The sequence below is a fragment of the Rana temporaria genome, chromosome 3 (genome assembly GCF_905171775.1).
Source record: "Rana temporaria chromosome 3, aRanTem1.1, whole genome shotgun sequence".
Taxonomy (NCBI): Eukaryota; Metazoa; Chordata; class Amphibia; order Anura; family Ranidae; genus Rana; species Rana temporaria.
The window spans coordinates 81,299,126-81,321,471 of NC_053491.1; the positions used below are offsets into that span (position 1 = coordinate 81,299,126).

Consider the following 22,346-nt stretch of genomic DNA (forward strand, 5'->3'; position numbering starts at 1 on the left):
TTAAAAAAAAAAAAAACTGTTATTGCTTCATCTTCATCCTACAACATAACAATCTCATGCCAACATTATAAAGACCTGGTACAGAACACCAATGGCCTATCAGCAAATACGTATTTAGCTATCCCACTATCCCTGTTTAGAAAGCAATGAACACATTTTACCAGTTTTGTTTTTCCAATTTGAAACTCTTCTTCATCTTCATCATCATCATCCAAATCGGAGTCCTGATCTTCAAAATAATCCACTTCCTCTTCATCATCCTCCTCATTGTCTCTATCATCTTCCTTCTCGGCTGCCTCCAAAAAAGCCTCCATTTCTGACAGCTTGAAGAACTGGTCATCCACAATGGACTTTTCAACTGGCTGTTTCAGAGGTTTCTTAGCGATTTTATTCTTGTTCTTTTGTTCCAATTTATCAATGTCAAAGTCCATATCTGAATCATCGTCGCTGAATCTTTCCACCGCTGATGATTTTTTGGAATTTTTACTATCGGTTACTCTACGATTTTTTCCTTTAATGTCACTATGGTCAGAGATGGGTTCAGGTTCTTCTTCAGATTCTCTTTCTTGGTCTTCTTCCTCATTAGCATTTTCAGATTCTTCTTCCTCCTCCTCTTCAGATACCTGCAGAATATACAAGTCCTTGTCCTTCACAGTCTTAACGATTGTCTTCTTGAAGTGGCCAAGAACAGCATTGTTCTGAAGTTCAATCTGCTGCCAGATTTGCTCCTCATCAAAATTCTCAGTAATGAGTTCATTAAGAGGACTTCCTACACCAAGAACAGCCTCCGACTTATGGAAGTCAAAGAGAGCCTTTGTTAAGCTGGACAACTCAGAAGCCAGTTCCTCTTGAACACTAAAATAGGAAGAAAAGAAAGAAAATAAAAAAGAAGCAGGTTGAGATGGAGATACTTGTGTCAATTTTAAAATGTTCAAACATTGCAATTCAAAACACATTCAAGAGGGCAACAGTGGCTGAAAACAGCAATAAAATGTCATGGCAACAAATTCTGGTCGTTACGGGCCAACGCACTCTGTACATGGTATGAATATATGGGCAGTACAGGGGTATAGTGGTTAGAACTTCTGCCTGGCAGCACTACGATAGTCTATTCAAATTCCAACCACGGCACTACCTGCATGGAGTTCACATGTCCTCCCTGTTCCTGCATGGAGTTTGCATGTTCTCCCTGTTCCTGTATGGATTTCCTCCCACACTCCAAAGACATGCTGGTAGTTTAACTGGCTCTGGTCTCAATTGGCCCTAGTATGTGATGCCAGAAAAACTCACATCTGCATCCTGGGCTGGTGGTTTTGGCTGAAACTGGAAGAATTGTTATACTAGATAAATTAAAGGGGTTGTAAAGGTTTGTTTTTTATTTTCAAAATAGGTTCCTTTAAGCGAGTGCATTGTTGGTTCACTTAACTTTTTCTTAATTTTTCCTTCTAAATGTTTTCTTTGTCTGACTTTCTCACTTACTATTCCTCCTCAGTAAGCTGTTCTGGCTGACTAACCACCGCTCGGATGATGGCAGCAAGTTTACTGAGGAGAAACAGGAAGTGAGAAATTCCGACAAAGAAAAAAAACATTTAGAAGGGAAATCGAAGGAAAAGGTAAGTGAACCTAACAATGCACTAGCTTAACCACTTGCCGACAGCCGCATGTATATGTACGTCCACAGAATGGCACGTACAGGCACATTGGCGTACATGTACATCCCTGCCTTTCCGCGGTCCGATCGGGACCCCCCCCCCGCTACATGCGGCGGTCGGATACACGCGGGGAACGATCCGGGACGAGGGCGCGGCTATTCGTTTAGTCGCGATCGCTCCCCGGAGCTGAAGAACGGGGAGAGCGGTATGTAAACACGGCTTCCCCGTGCTTCACTGTGGCGTATCGATCAAGTGATCCCTTATATAAGGGAGACTCGATCAATGACGTCAGTCCTACAGCCACACCCCCCTACAGTTGTAAACACACACTAAGTGAACACTAAATCCTACAGCGCCCCCTGTGTTTAACTCCCAAACTGCAACTGTCATTTTCACAATAAACAATGCAATTTAAATGCATTTTTTGCTGTGAAAATGACAATGGTCCCAAAAATGTGTCAAAATTGTCCGAAGTGTCCGCCATAATGTCGCAGTCACGAAAAAAATTGCTGATCGCCGCCATTAGTGGTAAAAAAAAAAAAAAAAGTATAAAAATGCAATAAAACTATCCCCTATTTTGTAAACGCTATAAATTTTGCGCAAACCAATCGATAAACGCTTATTGTGACTTTTTTTTTACCAAAAATAGGTAGAAGAATCCGTATCGGCCTAAAAAAAAAATATTATATATTTTTGGGGGATATTTATTATAGCAAAAAGTAAAAAATATTGATTTTTTTTCAAAATTGTCGCTCTATTTTTGTTTATAGCGCAAAAAATAAAAACCACAGAGGTGATCAAATACCACCAAAAGAAAGCTCTATTTGTGGGGAAAAAAGGACGCCAATTTTGTTTGGGAGCCACGTTGCACGACTGCGCAATTGTCTGTTAAAGCGACGCAGTGCCGAATCGCAAAACCTGGCCTGGGCATTTAGCAACAAAATGGTCCGGGGCTTAAGTGGTTAAGCGAGTGCATTGTTGGTTCACTTACCTTTTACTTCGATTTTTCCTTCTAAATGTTTTCTTTGTCTGACTTTGTCACTTCCTGTTCCTCCTCAGTAAGCTGTTCTGGCTGACTAACCACCGCTCGGGTGATGGCAGCAAGTTTACTGAGGTGAAACAGGAAGTGAGAAATTCCGACAAAGAAAAAAAAACATTTAGAAGGGAAATCGAAGGAAAAGGTAAGTGAACCAACAATGCACTAGCTTAAAGGAACCTATTTAGAAAATAAAACACAAACCTTTACAACCCCTTTAAATTATCAAACAAGAGGCCATTGGTGGCACAATGGACACTAGTTACCCCTAGTAGTACAACCCTGCCACGTCCCCAAATATTCTCTATATACTAGGGCCGAAACAACTAATCGATTATTAAAATAGTTGTCAACCATTTTCCTAATCGATTAATCTGCCAGCTGATTAGTTGGCCTGCATACAGAATGCATTGTTTGGTTACATATCAGGAAATACAGTGCAGCACACATACAGCTCAGTACACCATCCATACATGTCAATAAGTGCCTGAGAACTTGTGAATGTGTGAGGAGCAATGCCTCATGGGACATGTAGTCCTGGGCAGCAAGTGAGTGGTTCTTTACCTTGCTATAGGGGTACTCTGAAGGCAGGAGAAGCCAGAAGAATCACTGGGGGACCCCAGAAGAGGAGAATCGGTGCTGCTCTGTGCCAAACCATTGCATAGAGCAGGCAAGTATAACATATTTGTTGTTTAAAAAAAAAAAAAAAACACTTTAACCGCCAGCCAACCAGCCGCCAGTTATGCTGCAGCAGGTTGGCACGGCTGTGCAAATCGCAGTAGCTATATGTCGCTCAATTTAAGACATCAAAGCATGCGCACCCACCCGCTGCGTGTCCCCGGAGCAGATACACGTACCTGGCGGGCACCCGCGATCGCTCGTAACATAACAGGGATTTGTGTGTGTGTGTAAACACACAAATCCCGGTTCTCTCAGGGGAGAGGAGACAGATTTGTTCTTACTAAGTAGGAACACCGATCGGTCTCCTCCCCCAGTCAGCCCCATTCCCCCACAGTTAGAACACACTGAGGGAACACAGTTAACCCCTTGATCACAGCAAAGGTTGTTAGAGCTTCATTTTGTGGCAACAAGCTTTGTGCATTGCTATGCGATTTATTGTGGCAAAACCACACTGCGGTTAGGTGCCATTGAACTCAGACACTGTGCAGCTAGATTAGTACAGTCGCATCAGCGTGACACTTTGACGTGCGGTTGTGTCTGTGCTGCATCTACTTCTATGGGCTGCCTGCATGCAGCTCGGAGGTGGATTGTGCTCAGGTTCACACTGATATGATGCGGGACACCGCGTGTAATTCGCAGCACCCTGCAGAGTCTCTGGTGTGCGATTCCAGCCATGGGTTTGTATGGCCCAAAGTGCACCAAACTTGTGCAGGACCCTTTATTTGTCCACACCAAAATCGAATAGGTGATCACACCCATGTGACCCGATTCTGCAAATCGCACTCGTTTTGTAAACAAATTTTGGGGCGTTAACTAAAATACACGCTAAAATCAGTTTACATGGACGGGTTGCGATTTTGATGCAGTGAGGAATTTGCACCACATCTCATTTGAACCAAGGATCGCAGGCAGCAGCTCAGATCAGAGGACGAGTCTGATTGGCCCTAAATGTGAATACATCTCATGTGCATGAGGCCTTAGATCTATTATCAGCTGCTGATTGGATAGACCCTCATATTATACCAATTGGGTAAATCTAGAATTGATTGTATTATGTATGGTAGACCTGAGCAGATGCAATCAATAGATCCCCAAGCTGTAAAGTACACAATTATTATGTGATTGCTCTGTGCATCGTACTCCATAGGGAGCCAGGAGGACCGGCCATACCTGAGGAGCTGCTCGGGGTGAGCGCTGACAGTCTCCAGCACCCCCGTACTCCGCCACAGCCTCTGCCGCGACACCTCCGCCATCCTTCCCGATCACCCAGGTGGCTCAGAGATGTGACATGTGCAGCGCTACACCGGAAGTGTCCCTTCCAAACTCCTCCGGCCGGAAACTCCAATCCCGACAATAGGGTTCCGCGTAGCGGTGATTGTTTCCGCTTTCTGTTCTTCACATTTTGCATTCCTCGCCATAACTCGGTCAACCTCGATTGTTAAAAAAAAAGAAAAAGTCAATTTTTTTAATCCAGGTTTGCGTTTGTTCGTATTAATAAAGTTGTGTTTAAAGTTTGAAGCCAAGATGGCGGCGGCCATGGAGAATGAGCGGGTGTAGTATGGACTGTGATCCGGGTGCAGTTTGGTGTCTCCGGCTGCTGAATTGCTCTGAGGAAGGAAGGTATATCACACATGGCCTGTGATCAGGGGATTATCATACTCTTCTATGATTTATATCATATCACAATAGACTTTCTATCATACATCAATGACACACCAACTACCCACCATCACACCTCTATGTGTTCTGCTGACTCTTCTCACTGAGAGGAAATTCACATTCTACTACAATTATTATACTATATATATATATATATATGTGTGGTATTCAATTATTGCCACCACACACAAATTGTGGATAAAAAATGGGCCCGGCTGCGCAACAAAGACTGTACTGCATATAAAGCAAAAGAGAGAGCCGCACTCATGAGTCTTGAAAGGTGAACACACGATATCGGTTTTATTTCGATGAGGAAGATGAGTTGTGCTGCATCAAAATAAAACCACCATCATGTTTTCACCTTTCAAGACCCGTGAGTGACGTTCTCTCTTTTGGTATGTATATATGTGTGTGTGTATATGTAGCGCCTGGTTACTTTTCAGAACCGGTGCTAGTGTAAATTTAGAGGGGGTCAGAGAGTTAAGTGACTCTGACCAGGTAATTTGTTTAAATTTGGAGCCTCTTTCCCAGCTTTGGCTGTGCTGTGGGTTCATGCCGTCGTTTCTGGGGTGCTGGTCACACCCCAGGCCGACAGATGGCAGCAGTGGCGTCAATGGTTTGGATATTTCTTCCCGGCAACCTATCAGGAGGAGGTTTCCTCGCTGTGCATGCTGGGGAGGAGTATTTATGGGGGCAGGCGCCATCTCCTTGGGTCTTCTTCTTGTGTGGCGCCCACCTTCAGGGTAGCCATACCATGGCACCCCGGCAAATGGCCTTCCGGGGTGTGCGTGCTACGCAGTGTTTCTGGTTCCGGGACCACGTTGGCCCAGAGCATTTGATCTGCGGCTGGGGCCCAGTGATCGGCTGGGTTCCCAATTTGATGGAGGTCCTGAGCTGTCCGTCCTGTTGCAGGAAGCTGTCCGATGAAGAGTCTGCCTGAGGAGTGCCAAGAGAGGCTGGTGTTCCAAGAGGGGCCTGACCATCCATCGGGGACCAGGGAAACCGGGTACTGAGAGGCTGGACGTTGGTCGCCTATCAGTCGGTAACCTAACCAAAACTACCTGAAGGAGATTCGGGTGCTGAATCTGTTAAGGAAGATTCTGGACCACTATTTATCTCCATTGTTTTCAACCATTGGGAGGGTCTGTGGCAGAGACTTAACCCCAGGTTCCGAGTGACATTATGGCTGCCAGGCTGGTGAGAGAGGCCTGTCCAGATGCGCTATACCCACTCTGGCTAGAGTGGTGAAACCAAAGTTGTCGTTGGAAGCAGGACTGTTTCCCATCTACATACACCTGGCTCTGTCTTTTTCCATTTCTGCTATCTCTTTACCTAGTTCTACTATTTTTACCCGGCTGGGTAATAAAAGCACAGAAAAGACACCTGTTTTGTGGACATTCCATTCACTACAACTCTCATCAAGTACCCGGTAACATGCCACCCAAAACAAACCAGCAGCTCCTTTGGGGGTAGTGATATATATATTGTGCTCATAAGTTTACATACCCTGGTAGAATTTATGATTTCTTGGCCATTTTTCAGAGAATATGAATTATAACACAAAAAGTTTTCTTTCACTCATGGTTAGTGTTTGGCTGAAGCCATTTATCATCAATCAACTGTGTTTACTCTTTTTAAATCATAATGGCAACAGAAACTACCTAACTATGCTGAAAAAAGTTAATGCTGGATCTGATGAGCCAAAGGCCAGAGCACACAGGGCATTGTAGTTTGTTGTGTATGGGGCGGCATACCTGCAGACTGGTCAGGGTGTCCATGCTGACTCATGTCCACAGCCAGCAGGCCATCTCCACCCACACCTTCCCAGATTCCCTGCATGCTTTGCAGCTTCTTCTCTGCTGATTACTTTCAATTACGATGGACTATATATCCCATGGTACCTTGCTGCCTGCAAGCAGTGATCCCTGTACTGACTCCACCTCCTGAAACTCCTCTTTTCAGCTCCTCTGTAGTTTAGAAGGCAGGCTCTGTGCTACGTGTGACACAGCAGTGCCTAGCCATTGCCAGAAATGCCTAGTCTGTCACAGAATTCAAGTAAGTAAATGTGTGAGGATCTTCACAAAGTAAGCTTACAAACTTCAATATCATTCAGATTATTAGCAGTAGGCTAGAAGTATTTGAAATACAATGTGGAAATGAATACATAATTTTGACCTTCGATATGCTTTAAAGGGGTTGTAAAGGTACACTTTTTTTTTTCTTCCTAAATAGCTTCCTTTACCTTAGTGCAGTCCTCCTTTACTTACCTCATCCTTTCATTTTGTTTTTTAATGTCCTTATTTCTTCTGAGAAATCCTCACTTCCTGTTCTTCTGTCTGTAACTCCACATAGTAATGCAAGGCTTTATCCCTGGTGTGGAGTGTCGTGCTCGCCCCCTCCCTTGGACTACAGGAGAGTCAGGACGCTGTCTACGTTGCAGATAGAAAAAGGAGCTGTGTGTTAGTGGGCGTCCTGACTCTCCCGTAGTCCAAGGGAGGGGGCGAGCACGACACTCCACACCAGGGAGAAAGCCTTGCATTACTGAGGGGAGTTACAGACAGAAGAACAGGAAGTGAGGATTTCTCAGAAGAAATAAGGACATTTAAAAGCAAAATGGAAGGATGAGGTAAGTGAAGGAGGACTGCACTAAGGGAAAGGAAGCTATTTAGGAAAAAAAATTGTACCTTTACAACCCCTTTAAGGGTATGTTCACATCAGCTGCTGCGTTACAATGCAGAAGTGAGAAGATAGCAGTGCTGATTATGTGTACGCTTTTTTTTTTTTTTACAAACTTTATTGAAGTTATTCTAAAAAAAAACAGTGATTCTCATTTTATCCAGAATCGTGCAGCTCTAATATGCAGTCCTTTTTTCAGTGCACATCACCTCAATGTCCAGGCAGGAGTGCGTTTTGCCTTGTCTTGTGGTGGGACTGCGCTGTAATAGCCGTCTAACGCAGTCTTTTTACACCTGATGTGAATCTGACCTAAATCTTGCTGAATCACAGATCTGTCACTTACATTTAAAGGCTAAGTTCTCTTTGTGGGAAAAAATAATAATAAATGTACATATTTTTCCAAGAAAAAAAAAAGTGCATTTATTTTTCCTTTCAGGATTGTGCAAAGCATTGCACCCATGATCAGTAGATCACAAGTCAGGATCCTGCATACAAGCCATGCAGCTATCAACTCTTACCTTCAGTACCAAGCTGCAGGACTTGTAAATGAACTATGAGAGCGCTCATCAGTGCCCTCACCGGCCATTGAGAACTACAAGCTGTCAGCTGCAATGGCTGACAGTACTGGTTGTTCTCTCATTCACTGATCGCTGTAAATAAATGATGCAGCCATGTGGGTGAGGCCCCACACGGCCATGCTATTTTCAAAATGTGACAGCAGGTGGGGGGAGAAGATCCACTGCCCACCGTCACAGGGAAAGGGTGGAATATTTGGTGCAAGGAGCTGGTTTTGAGTATATTACACCCAAATTATGGGTGTAACATGTAATATGCTCTGAAAAGTGAACTCATCCTTTTAACAACTTCAAGATATACTAGCGTACATTTACATTATGGGTTTGAAGCTATCAGCCATAACTCTGGTATTATTTAATTCATATTTTTCACTGACGTTTCTCTTTCTTATAAAAGCGATCTGAGAGGCTGATTAGCCTCTTGATAGCGTTTAGAAGCAGCAGCTTCCCCAAAAGCCCCCACCCCATTTTTATTTATTTTTTTGCATTACAATTCATTAAACTGTAAGTTTTTTCCAAAACAATTGGGTTTCAAAAACTGCAACACAAATACCATGTGACATAAAATATTGCATCAGACGCCATTCAATTCTTTAGGGTTTCTGCAAAAAAAAATGTATAATGTTTGGGGGTTATAAGTAATTTTCTAGCACACAAATACTGATTTTAACTTGTAAACAAAAAGTGTCAGAAGAAGGTCTGGTCTTAAAGTGGTTACATTGCATGTGATGGATGTTGTAAAAAAAAAATATATATATATATATATATATATATATATATATATATATATATATATATATATATATTCTAATAATATTTTTATTATATATTTTTTTTCAAGGTGCAACCCTTATTGATTCTTGATATGTTGGACAAGTTCGCCTTGTATCATTATGTCACAAGCGAAGACTCCTGAAAAGAAGAAACGTAGAAGTCTCTCTTTGTCTAAAAATCGAAACAGTTTAACACCAGTTACTGGATCTACAAAGCAGCCTGCAGCATCTCCATCTATTCTTTCTCTCTTTAAAAATGCTCCCCCTGCCAAACTTTCTTGTCCTCTTTGTGGGGAAATGGTCCCTCGCTTTAGTCTGAACAAACACATTGATGAAGAATGCTCTAAAGCAAAGTCAGAGAATGATGATATCATATTGGTAGAAGATGGAAAATCCGTGCAGCTGTCTTCTTCTACCGCAGCTTCTCCACTGCCGCAAAAATTCAAAACTCAAGCTAAGAAAACTGTCAGGACAAAAGCTCAATGTAAAAAGACACCAAATGCGGAACAAGACAGCCCATATTTTAATAATAATCCCTCTGTGACAGATATTCCAAACGATGTGAAGGTGGTAAAAACTGTTTCACTGGGTAGCCTCTCCTCTAAATTATCCCGGAGATATCAAGCTCGCGGGGCTGAAAGCAAGGAGTACCTTGATGGTCTGTCAGACGATTCCCTCAACACAAATCCTTTTCATGAAGAGTCTCCACCTGGTCGAAGTAATGGCCTTCACAGTGATGAAGGTACACATTGCACTGACAAAGTAACTTTGCCTTTACATTTGGACACTATAAGTGATGCCCCTGAGGTTCCTAGTGATCAGAAACACAATCTAGTTATTGATGATGGACCAAAAATATTACCTTTTAATGCTGCAGATGAATTTTGTAAACCAGACCGTATCGGTGAACCTTTAAAACGTAAGCTAGTTAGTCGCCTTTCAAGTAAAACCAACAATGGTAAAAAGGCAAAGTTTAGCGATCCTCAGGAGGCCTCTTGTGATCGGTCTGCTTCCACCAAGAACTGTGCTGATCCTTTGGACATGTCTTCTAGTGAAGACAAAAGTAGTCTTCTTTCCATGGAAGATTCCAATGTATTTGAATTTCTGAAGACAAGAGAAATAAAAGGCCAAGATGAAGCAGACAAAGACAGCAATAAAGAGAATGCTTCAGAGTCTGATAGACAGCCATATTATTTAAGAAACTTCTTAATGGTGCTGCAACCTGTGATGGAGAATGTGGACGACATGAGTCTTTTTAATGAAGAAGATAAAAACACTTTAACAGCTTTTAATCAACTGTCAGGTACATGTTTTTTTATTTTATCCACTTTATAAAATAAAGCAAACCTTTGAGGATAGGGACATGGGGGCTACCCCTGCTTATATGGTTTCTAAAGTGAAAGCTCTGGGGCTGCCGTCCTAAACTTGGTTTTACTGCCAAGAGAATCCCTGACCAGGAACAAATGTGCGTGAAGCCAGGATAGGGATAACCGCTCCGTGGCCTGCAATTGTAAAACCATGTCAGAGATTGCAACGCCTATATTTTTATTCAATTACAATGGTAAAGTATTGCTTTATTTGTTTCATAACTGTTTTGGTAGCCTTTGTCCTGAATGTGAGCATTACCTGACTTGTGTAGTGTTTCCATATGGTACCAGATATATGGTGTACAGTAAATTTGCCAGTATTGGGGGGGGGGGGGGGGGGGGGGGGGGGAGCACGACCAATTATGTGCCCTAAAACCAACAAACGTAGAAGGGTAGCTGACCAAAGCCCAATAAACTATATAAAATAAAAATACACCACTATAAAGTGAGAGGTCTGAAAAAAACAAGATGGCACCACATGTGTGTAAAAAAAAATAAAAGCATCCGTCCATTATAATGTATCAAACTAGTGAATGTTCCGAGTAGGGATGCACCGTTGCTAGTATTGGTATCGGTGACGATACCAGGTATTTGTCCAAGTATCGGTACTCGTGCAAATGCTTTGATGCCTAATCCGATACCTGTTGTATCAGACCAGGCGTCCTCTAGCTCCGCAGGGGACCGGGCAGCCCCACAGGTGATCAGTGCTGCGGTGGGGGCAGTTAAGAGCACCGATATCCCTGTATAGCTTTTCTGACAGCCGCTTCTCCTCTCCTCTGCCTCCCACCACTGTGGGATGCTTTATTGAAAGTTATACAGAGAGCACAGTGCTTTTAACTGCCCCCACGGCCGCACCGATCACCCCCAAATGTCCACTGTGTCTTCCTCTCTCCGGTGTCTTCCTCCCTCTTTCCGGGTCCTCCTCCCTCTCTGAATGAATAGAGAGGAGCCTCTGTCTCATCTGCATTCATTTTCAGTGCAGCTGAGGCTACAGAGAAAGGGACTGGGGAATCTGTGTTTTTAGTCCCTTTCCCTGTCTCAAACACACACACACAAAAAAAGGATTGTAAATAAACATTTTTTTTTTAAGTAATACATTTTTTTTTCTTTTTTTTTCCATGCCTAATCAATGCCACCTATCAGTGCCCATCAGTGCTGCACAGTAGTGCCACTGTCACACAACATTAAAAAAAAATATCGGTACTAAAAAAGTGGTATCAGTGCATCCCTGGTTCTAAGTCAGTGGTTTACTACTACTAAAAAAAAAGGTTGGCATTTTCAGAAATGGAAATAGACTTGTTTTGTTTGAGGGCACATTGGGCAGTATCTTGTGTAGCACTTTGCTGTTCATTTTGAATTGTATGATTTGTTGGTGTGTGTTAAGGTGCACTACCAGCCCATTTAAATGAATGGGCTGCATGATCACAGCTCACCTTAACATGTAGTAATGCAATGCGTAGGGGGTTCATTTACTAAAACTGGAGTGCAAAATCGAGTGCAGCTCTGCATTGAACGTGCTTTTGTCAAAGTTGAATAAGCTGAAGTTAGAAGTTGATTGGCTACTATGCAGAGTTGCACCAGATTTTGCACTCTCCAGTTTTAGTACATCAGCCTCTATAGGGTGAGATTTATTAAAGCACACAAAATCTGGTGCAGCTTTGCATAGTAACCACCAATCAGCTTTTTTTTTTAAAAAAGCTTAATTGGACAAGCTGAGGTTAGAATCTGATTCTGCCTGCACCAGTGTTAGTATCTCCCCAATTATGTCAAGTGAGGCTTAGCCCAGGTTCACACTGGGCTGCGGGAGTAAAGCCGTGCGAGTTCAGCTGAACTCGCACAATTTCCCAAAATTCCCTAAATCGCTTCCTTTACCTTAGTGCAGTCCTCCTTCACTTACCTCATCCTTCGATTTTGCTTTTAAATGTCCTTATTTCTTCTGAGAAATCCTCACTTCCTGTTCTTCTGTCTGTAACTCCACACAGTAATGCAAGGCTTTCTCCCCGCTGTGAAGAAAGCCTCTTGAGGGGGAGGGGGCGAGCAGGAGTGTCAGGACGCCCACTAACACACAGCTCCTTTCTCTATCTGCAAAGTAGAGAGTGTCCTGACTTGCCTGCTCTCCCCCTCCCCCCTCAAGAGGCTTTCTCCATACCAGGAAGAAAGCCTTGCATTACTGTGTGGAGTTAGACAGAACAGGAAGTGAGAATTTCTCAGAAGAAATAAGGACATTAAGCCCTGGTTCACACTGGGTACGATTTGGAACAATTTGAGATGCGATTTGACATGTCAAATCGGCGGCAATTGTCGGCAATGGCACTGTCCTAATCAGTGCGACGCCGCATCTGTGATTTCAAAAAGTAGTTCCTGTACTACTTTTTGCGATTTCGGGCCGCGATTTACATTAAATTGCGGCAAATCGCGGCCGCGAAATCGCGGCCGCGAAATCGCGGTAAAATCGCGCATTTTACCGCGATTTTGAATTCGCAGCAGTGTGAACCTAGGCTTAAAAGCAAAATCAAAGGATGAGGTAAGTGAAAGAGGACTGTACTAAGGTAAAGGAAGCGATTTAGGTGATTTTGGGAAATTGTGCGAGTTCAGCTGAACTCACACGGCTTTACATTTTTTTTTTTTTACATTTTACAACCCCTTTAAGAACAAATAACTACATGGATAAAATTCCTCATTTAGCCCAGATTCACACTGGGCTGCGGGAGTGAAGCCGTGCAAGTTCAGCTGAACTCGCACGATTTCACTCCCGTTTGTCAGTCCCGATTTCGGCTGCGATTACAGAGACAACTGTGCAGGTTTCTGCACAGATATCAATGTAATTCACAGGCCGAAATTGCAAAAAGTAGTACAGAAACTACTTTTTGAATTTGGTGCAGCGCCACAGATGTGGCGTTGCACCGATTAGGATGGTGCCATTGCTGGCAAATGCCGCCGATTTGACATGTCAAATCGCACCAGTGTGAACCAGGGCTTATGCCCGTTACACACGATCCGATTATCGGACGAATGATCGTCTGTTTCTTTTTTTTTTGTATGCAAATCTCACATTGAATCTGGTAAGTTTACTAAGTCACGAAAATTCTCGTACGGCAGAATAAAAAATCGGAAGTGATGTCATGTGTTGTAATGCATTTGTATTGCATTTTCAAACGACAGCTGTACTGATTACGAAAATCGTACGATCTGGCATCGTATAAAAAACATTTCCATGCATGTCCGATCGAATAAAATCGGATGAACTGTCCTGATCGGCTCTCGGAAGCTCTGTACTAACGATCCGATTATCGTACGATCGTTTAGAAAGCGGCATTTTTGTACGATTTTCGGATCGTGTGTACGGAGCTTAAGTGTTTGTTAATGTGTAATGTTTATTTTGTCTCTTCCCCTCCCACACATTTCTTTTTAAAGCTGGTGGACAGAAGTTATACGTTCGACTATTCCAGCGCAAGTTATACTGGATAAAAACTAACAAGATCGAATATTCTGAGATTGGTTCTGACTTGACTCCCTATATTGAAGAACTAATTCAAAATGGCTTCCTGCAGTCGGGTATGTATGGATTATATTATTGGTACTTTGGCATTATCACATGCTGTATTGCTACACTACATGCGTAATGGGGAAAAAAACTCACATAGTGTGATACTGGGTCCACCCATTCACACACATAGCTCTTGCACTTTGTGATATGCCTATGATGTTCTTCCAAATGTAAGTGTTCATTTTTTTATCTTTTTAATAAATACTACCTTGTACGGTATCGCACTATGAGTTTTTTTCCCATTACGCATGTTATGTGGTTACCGTATCTCTGGACCAGCTGGATACATCTTGCTGACTGATTATATAAGCCTGTTTTGACTTGGGTGGTATAAACCTCACCAAGTCAACACCATCTGGTAAGCCTCCCCCTTACATCGGTGGTGTCTCTATCCTTTCACAGAGAGGGTCAAATCCATGTGGGACTCTTCATTTCAACCTTGCAGTTTTTTCTACACTTTTGGACTGTTATTTGTGTGTGGTCGCAATAGAGGACTGCTTCGCTCTGATTTTTTTTTTTTTTTTTCACGGATCACACTTTGTGTCACTGAAAGATTATATATATATATATATATATATATATATATATATATATATATATATGTGTGTATGTTTACAACATTTGATATGTGTTGATAAAGGGGAGTTCCAGAAGTTTTTTATGTTTATTAAAAGTCAGCAGCTACAAAAAGTGTAGCTGCTGGCTTTATATTAAACATACACTTACCTGTTCCACGGTCCAGCGCCACGCCGCCTGTAGCTTCGCTCCTCTCCCCCCCCCTTCTCCGCTGGCACCTCCATTGTAACAGTGGGCACCCGGCCGTGACAGCTTTCGGCTTCACGGCCGGGCACCCACTGCGCATGAGTGGACAGGCGATCGCCTGGGACATGTCATGTTCCCAGGTGATCGCCTACAGGGAGGGGCCGCCAAAAGGCCATATGACGTATCGCCTTAGCGGTCCCTGGGAAGGAGGAAGTGGGACAGGAAGTCCCACTCCTACTGAAACCCCCCCCCCCCAAAAAAAATTACATGCCAAATGTGGCATGTAAGGGGGCGAGAAGTGGATCAAGCGGAAGTTCCACTTTTGGTTGGAACTCCGCATTAACTGATTTTTTCACAAAAATAAGCGCTATACTTTTTCATATTCACCAGTTTTTGCTTTGTCTCAGCTGTGTTGGCAGCTAATTTTTGTGTTCACTTATTGCACAGCGCAGTATATCCCATATATAATTTTTTGTAAAGGAAAAAATCTGGGCAGTCTGCCAAGTTTGTAACAACATGAAACATTGTAACTAACTTCCTTCTTAGATCAAACTTCCGTGTGTAAATGCAGGAAGTTTAACCACTTAAAGTCCAAATATTTTTCTGACACCCGTTTCTTACGTTAAAATCAATTTTTTTTTGCTAGGAAATTACTTGGAACCCCCAAACATTATATATATTTTAGCAGAGACCCTAGATAATAAAATGGCAATTGCTGCAATATTTTATGTCACACTGTATTTGCCCAGCGGTCTTTTAAATGCAATTTTTGGGAAAAAATACACTTCAATGAATAAAAAAAAAACGAAACGGTAAAATTAGCCCAATTTTTTTTTTGTTTTAATGTGAAAGATGATGTTGCACCACGAGAATCGTGATCTATCTTCTAAGCAAAAAAATAGTGATTCTCATTTTAGCCAGAATCGTGAAACTCACTAAAACACGCATGAAAACTGATGTAAACTCGTGTCACAAGTGAAGTCTGTCAGTTTTTTTCTGCATGTATGGTGTGAATGAGGTCTAACAATTTATTTTACCTGTTTTTCTGATGTATACAGATATTCATCTTTTATTTAAAAAAAAAAACATTTTCTGGGTTAATTTTTTTTTTTTTTTTAGACTGTGAGTTGGAGGACCTTAATGAAGCCTTGGATCTTCTATCTAGCCCAGAACTAAAAAATCTAGCAAAATCATTTCACTTGAAAAATCCCAACGCTCAAAAGCACCAGCTGGTGGAGGAGTTTATGAAACTTTCCAAACAACGTTCCATATTCGGCATGGGTAAAAAACAGTCTGGCCTCGTTGCAGCCATCCTTAAAAAGTAATTTCACATATGAGTTTATGTAACTTTTGTAATAGACAGCAAATATATTAAGGCCATATTACTGCTGTTTTTGTTGAAGCATTCATAAACATTAATTCATTTATTGGCATTATAGGGGCTTCCAACTTTTAAGATCAGCTGTAGTTAGTTTGAGATAAGTTTGTGCAAATGTGATTTTATGACCAATGCATCTAAAATACACTTGCACGCTGATCCTTAGAGAGTTTATGGTTGGAGCCCAAAATCCTTCTATTAATTCAATAAAGTTGGCTGTTAAGAGTGCCAGGACAGACCGAGAACTGCTGGACTTTGTCTTCGTTGTCATAGGGAAAAGAGGAAAACTCCTTTTTGTTTTTTTTAAGTGATATTTGTGTGTGTTTGTTTATAGATCTATGCCAACAAGATCAGTTTATTATGTTATAATAATTTAGTAACTTTGTTTCTGTATATAGTTTTCAGTAATATATGTACATAAGGGCCCTTTCACACATGCGGACTGTATATCCGCTTTTTCATCCATCTGTTTACAGATAAAAAAGGGACCTACATTAATCCCTATGAGATAGCTGGTGTCAGTGGATGAACATCCGCTGACACCCGATCTCATCGGTGTCCACAATGCTGCGATTCTGCAGATGGAGGAAAATCGTATTTTTCCATCCATCTGCAGAGCGGATTGGGTGAACACAGACAACAGACGGTCCATGTTCATCCGATCCCCCCCATAGGGGAGAGCAGAGATCTGACAGGGCGGTCCCTGCACAGTGTGCGGGGACCGCCCTGTCATCTGCCGGCTCAGCTGGGATCAAAGGAGCGATCCCTACTGAGCAAGCGAATAAGACATGTACGGATCCTGTATGTAAAGGGGCCTAAGGATTACCATATTTGCTCATCCAAGTTGTGCTGTGTAAGGCTAGCCATACACATTAAAATTAGGGCTGCGGAAATTAACGATTAATTGGTCGATTAATCGTTAATTTCTTTGGTCGATTAAAATTATTTTGATCGAGGACGATCCGCGGAGTGAGCTCCGCGGTCTCGCCCATAGGAAAGGCCGCGGCTTCGGCCTAGCTCCGCAGCTGTGGCCATCTTGGTCCACCCGGCGGCAGCCGAGTAGCGGCGTGCTGACATCGTCATCACCTGCCCGCCTGCTTGTATATTCTTCCTTCCCTTGCGCACGTGTGTCCATCAGCTACTCTGCAGATGGGTCTGCCTGCCTGATAGTCAGGTAAGAAAGGACAACCATCTGTGTGTGGTAACATTATGGGGCAGATGTATATATTCCTGGAGTATGGGGACAGATGTGTATATTAAAGCATGGGGGCAGATGTGTATATTACAGCATGGGGGCAGATGCTGTAATGTACACATCTGCCCCCATGCTGTAATGTACACATCTGCCCCCATGCTGTAATGTACACATCTGCCCCCATGCTGTAATGTACACATCTGCCCCCATGCTGTAATGTACACATCTGCCCCCATGCTGTAATGTACACATCTGCCCCCATGCTGTAATGTACACATCTGCCCCCATGCTGTAATGTACACATCTGCCCCCATGCTGTAATGTACGCATCTGCCCCCATGCTGTAATATACACATCTGCCCCCATGCTTTAATATACACATCTGCCTCCCATACTGCAAGAATATACACATCTGCCCCCATGTGTACATTACAGCATGGGGGCAGATGTGTATATTCTTGCAGTATGGGGGCAGATGTGTATATTACAGCATCTGCCCCCATGCTGTAATATACACATCTGCCCCCATGCTGTAATATACACATCTGCCCCCCATACTGCAAGAATATACACATCTGCCCCCATGTGTACATTACAGCATGGGGGCAGATGTGTATATTCTTGCAGTATGGGGGCAGATGTGTATATTACAGCATCTGCCCCCATGCTGTAATATACACATCTGCCCCCATGCTGTAATATACACATCTGCCTCCCATACTGCAAGAATATACACATCTGCCCCCATGTGTACATTACAGCATGGGGGCAGATGTGTATATTACAGCATGGGGGCAGATGTGTATATTACAGTATGGGGGCAGATGTGTATATTACAGCATGGGGGCAGATGTGTACATTACAGCATGGGGGCAGATGTGTACATTACAGCATGGGGGCAGATGTGTACATTACAGCATGGGGGCAGATGTGTACATTACAGCATGGGGGCAGATGTGTACATTACAGCATCTGCCCCCATGCTGTAATATACACATCTGCCCCCATGCTGTAATATACACATCTGCCCCCATGCTTTAATATACACATCTGCCTCCCATACTGCAAGAATATACACATCTGCCCCCACCACATTTACCAGTGGCTAATGCAGAGTTGCAATGCAAGGAGATCAGCTAAAAGTAGTTGTATCTGTATGTGCGTTAATTAATCGAAATTAGTCGATTAATCGATTAAAAAAAAAAACGATTAATCGAACACAAAAATTGTAATCAGTCACGGCCCTAATTAAAATCAATAGATTCTCCCATCTATCTAAAACTTCTCTGCAAAGATATTGTTTTTTCACGGCTGCAGTACCTGTGGCTGTCAGAATACCCAAGCCGTGACTGCATCTCATTGGCTGTAGTCACTGTTCAGCCATGCATTTTCCACCTGGCTTGTTCAATTTTCAGATCATTTGTCGAGCTGGATGGTGCCAACAGGGTCTGCCGACTCTGCTGAAATTTGACCCATGTATGGCTAACATAAGGCTAGCTTCGCACAGGGCCTTTGGCTCAGTGCAAATGACAGCGGCAGGAATCTGCTGATTCCTGCTGCTGTTTTTTTTATTTTTATTTTTTAAAACCGGTCATCGGCTAGCTGTGCACACTGAGCTAGTACACTTTAAAGTGGATGTAAAAGCTGAAGTTTTTTTTACGCACAAGGGTGTGTGCTCTTCCTCCCTCATCCCCCTAATATTCCCCTGTCCCGGGACCCCCTCTCCCCATTGGCTGAGAGCTATTGGATCCCACTGCTGTCAATCACAGCCAGTAAGCCAATGAGGAGAGAACAGGGGCTGGGCTGAGCCGCGGCTCTGTGTCTTATGGATGCATAGCGCAGGGCTTGGGAGCGAGAACGCACCAGTGCCTCTATAGCAAGCAGCTTGCTATTGGGGGCACTGTCAAAGGGGAATTGCCAGGAGCGCCGGCAGGGGACCCGAGCAGAGGAGGATTCGGGCTGCTCTGTGAAAAAGCCACTACACGCCCATAGGAAAGGCCGCGGCTTCGGCCTAGCTCCGCAGCTGTGGCCATCTTGGTCCACCCGGCGGCAGCCGAGTAGCGGCGTGCTGACATCGTCATCACCTGCCCGCCTGCTTGTATATTCTTCCTTCCCTTGCGCACGTGTGTCCATCAGCTACTCTGCAGATGGGTCTGCCTGCCTGATAGTCAGGTAAGAAAGGACAACCATCTGTGTGTGGTAACATTATGGGGCAGATGTATATATTCCTGGAGTATGGGGACAGATGTGTATATTAAAGCATGGGGGCAGATGTGTATATTACAGCATGGGGGCAGATGCTGTAATGTACACATCTGCCCCCATGCTGTAATGTACACATCTGCCCCCATGCTGTAATGTACACATCTGCCCCCATGCTGTAATGTACACATCTGCCCCCATGCTGTAATGTACACATCTGCCCCCATGCTGTAATGTACACATCTGCCCCCATGCTGTAATGTACACATCTGCCCCCATGCTGTAATGTACACATCTGCCCCCATGCTGTAATGTACACATTTGCCCCCATTCTTTAATATACACATCTGCCTCCCATACGGCAAGAATATACACATCTGCCCCCATGTGTACATTACAGCATGGGGGCAGATGTGTATATTCTTGCAGTATGGGGGCAGATGTGTATATTACAGCATCTGCCCCCATGCTGTAATATACACATCTGCCCCCATGCTGTAATATACACATCTGCCTCCCATACTGCAAGAATATACACATCTGCCCCCATGTGTACATTACAGCATGGGGGCAGATGTGTATATTCTTGCAGTATGGGGGCAGATGTGTATATTACAGCATCTGCCCCCATGCTGTAATATACACATCTGCCCCCATGCTGTAATATACACATCTGCCTCCCATACTGCAAGAATATACACATCTGCCCCCATGTGTACATTACAGCATGGGGGCAGATGTGTATATTACAGCATGGGGGCAGATGTGTATATTACAGCATGGGGGCAGATGTGTATATTACAGCATGGGGGCAGATGTGTACATTACAGCATGGGGGCAGATGTGTACATTACAGCATGGGGGCAGATGTGTACATTACAGCATGGGGGCAGATGTGTACATTACAGCATGGGGGCAGATGTGTACATTACAGCATCTGCCCCCATGCTGTAATATACACATCTGCCCCCATGCTGTAATATACACATCTGCCCCCATGCTTTAATATACACATCTGCCTCCCATACTGCAAGAATAGACACATCTGCCCCCACCACATTTACCAGTGGCTAATGCAGAGTTGCAATGCAAGGAGATCAGCTAAAAGTAGTTGTATCTGTATGTGCGTTAATTAATCGAAATTAGTCGATTAATCGATTAAAAAAAAAAACGATTAATCGAACACAAAAATTGTAATCAGTCACGGCCCTAATTAAAATCAATAGATTCTCCCATCTATCTAAAACTTCTCTGCAAAGATATTGTTTTTTCACGGCTGCAGTACCTGTGGCTGTCAGAATACCCAAGCCGTGACTGCATCTCATTGGCTGTAGTCACTGTTCAGCCATGCATTTTCCACCTGGCTTGTTCAATTTTCAGATCATTTGTCGAGCTGGATGGTGCCAACAGGGTCTGCCGACTCTGCTGAAATTTGACCCATGTATGGCTAACATAAGGCTAGCTTCGCACAGGGCCTTTGGCTCAGTGCAAATGACAGCGGCAGGAATCTGCTGATTCCTGCTGCTGTTTTTTTTATTTTTATTTTTTAAAACCGGTCATCGGCTAGCTGTGCACACTGAGCTAGTACACTTTAAAGTGGATGTAAAAGCTGAAGTTTTTTTTACGCACAAGGGTGTGTGCTCTTCCTCCCTCATCCCCCTAATATTCCCCTGTCCCGGGACCCCCTCTCCCCATTGGCTGAGAGCTATTGGATCCCACTGCTGTCAATCACAGCCAGTAAGCCAATGAGGAGAGAACAGGGGCTGGGCTGAGCCGCGGCTCTGTGTCTTATGGATGCATAGCGCAGGGCTTGGGAGCGAGAACGCACCAGTGCCTCTATAGCAAGCAGCTTGCTATTGGGGGCACTGTCAAAGGGGAATTGCCAGGAGCGCCGGCAGGGGACCCGAGCAGAGGAGGATTCGGGCTGCTCTGTGAAAAAGCCACTACACGCCCATAGGAAAGGCCGCGGCTTCGGCCTAGCTCCGCAGCTGTGGCCATCTTGGTCCACCCGGCGGCAGCCGAGTAGCGGCGTGCTGACATCGTCATCACCTGCCCGCCTGCTTGTATATTCTTCCTTCCCTTGCGCACGTGTGTCCATCAGCTACTCTGCAGATGGGTCTGCCTGCCTGATAGTCAGGTAAGAAAGGACAACCATCTGTGTGTGGTAACATTATGGGGCAGATGTATATATTCCTGGAGTATGGGGACAGATGTGTATATTAAAGCATGGGGGCAGATGTGTATATTACAGCATGGGGGCAGATGCTGTAATGTACACATCTGCCCCCATGCTGTAATGTACACATCTGCCCCCATGCTGTAATGTACACATCTGCCCCCATGCTGTAATGTACACATCTGCCCCCATGCTGTAATGTACACATCTGCCCCCATGCTGTAATGTACACATCTGCCCCCATGCTGTAATGTACACATCTGCCCCCATGCTGTAATGTACACATTTGCCCCCATTCTTTAATATACACATCTGCCTCCCATACGGCAAGAATATACACATCTGCCCCCATGTGTACATTACAGCATGGGGGCAGATGTGTATATTCTTGCAGTATGGGGGCAGATGTGTATATTACAGCATCTGCCCCCATGCTGTAATATACACATCTGCCCCCATGCTGTAATATACACATCTGCCTCCCATACTGCAAGAATATACACATCTGCCCCCATGTGTACATTACAGCATGGGGGCAGATGTGTATATTCTTGCAGTATGGGGGCAGATGTGTATATTACAGCATCTGCCCCCATGCTGTAATATACACATCTGCCCCCATGCTGTAATATACACATCTGCCTCCCATACTGCAAGAATATACACA

The 22,346-nt window shown here is 43.8% G+C and overlaps 2 protein-coding genes across 3 annotated transcripts in view; one reads left to right on the forward strand and one right to left on the reverse strand.

The window, feature by feature from the left end:
* The window catches only part of MPHOSPH10 (M-phase phosphoprotein 10), a 29,329-nt gene extending 24,644 nt beyond the window's left edge, over window positions 1–4,685 (reverse strand). The window contains exons 1-2 of the mRNA XM_040342817.1: window positions 4,540–4,685; window positions 162–855 (exon numbers count right to left, since the gene is read on the reverse strand). Coding sequence (XP_040198751.1) covers window positions 162–855; window positions 4,540–4,622 — 777 coding nt within the window. The 5' untranslated portion in view covers window positions 4,623–4,685. The remainder of the gene's footprint in view (window positions 1–161; window positions 856–4,539) is intronic.
* Window positions 4,686–4,879: 194 nt separating this feature from the next.
* The window catches only part of FAN1 (FANCD2 and FANCI associated nuclease 1), a 46,662-nt gene continuing 29,195 nt past the window's right edge, over window positions 4,880–22,346 (forward strand). The window contains exons 1-4 of one of the 2 annotated variants that reach the window (XM_040342815.1): window positions 4,880–4,989; window positions 9,121–10,355; window positions 13,834–13,974; window positions 15,848–16,049. In XM_040342815.1, the coding sequence (XP_040198749.1) occupies window positions 9,173–10,355; window positions 13,834–13,974; window positions 15,848–16,049 (1,526 nt within the window). In that variant the 5' untranslated portion in view covers window positions 4,880–4,989; window positions 9,121–9,172. The remainder of the gene's footprint in view (window positions 4,990–9,120; window positions 10,356–13,833; window positions 13,975–15,847; window positions 16,050–22,346) is intronic. The other variant, XM_040342816.1, reaches the window with a different exon arrangement.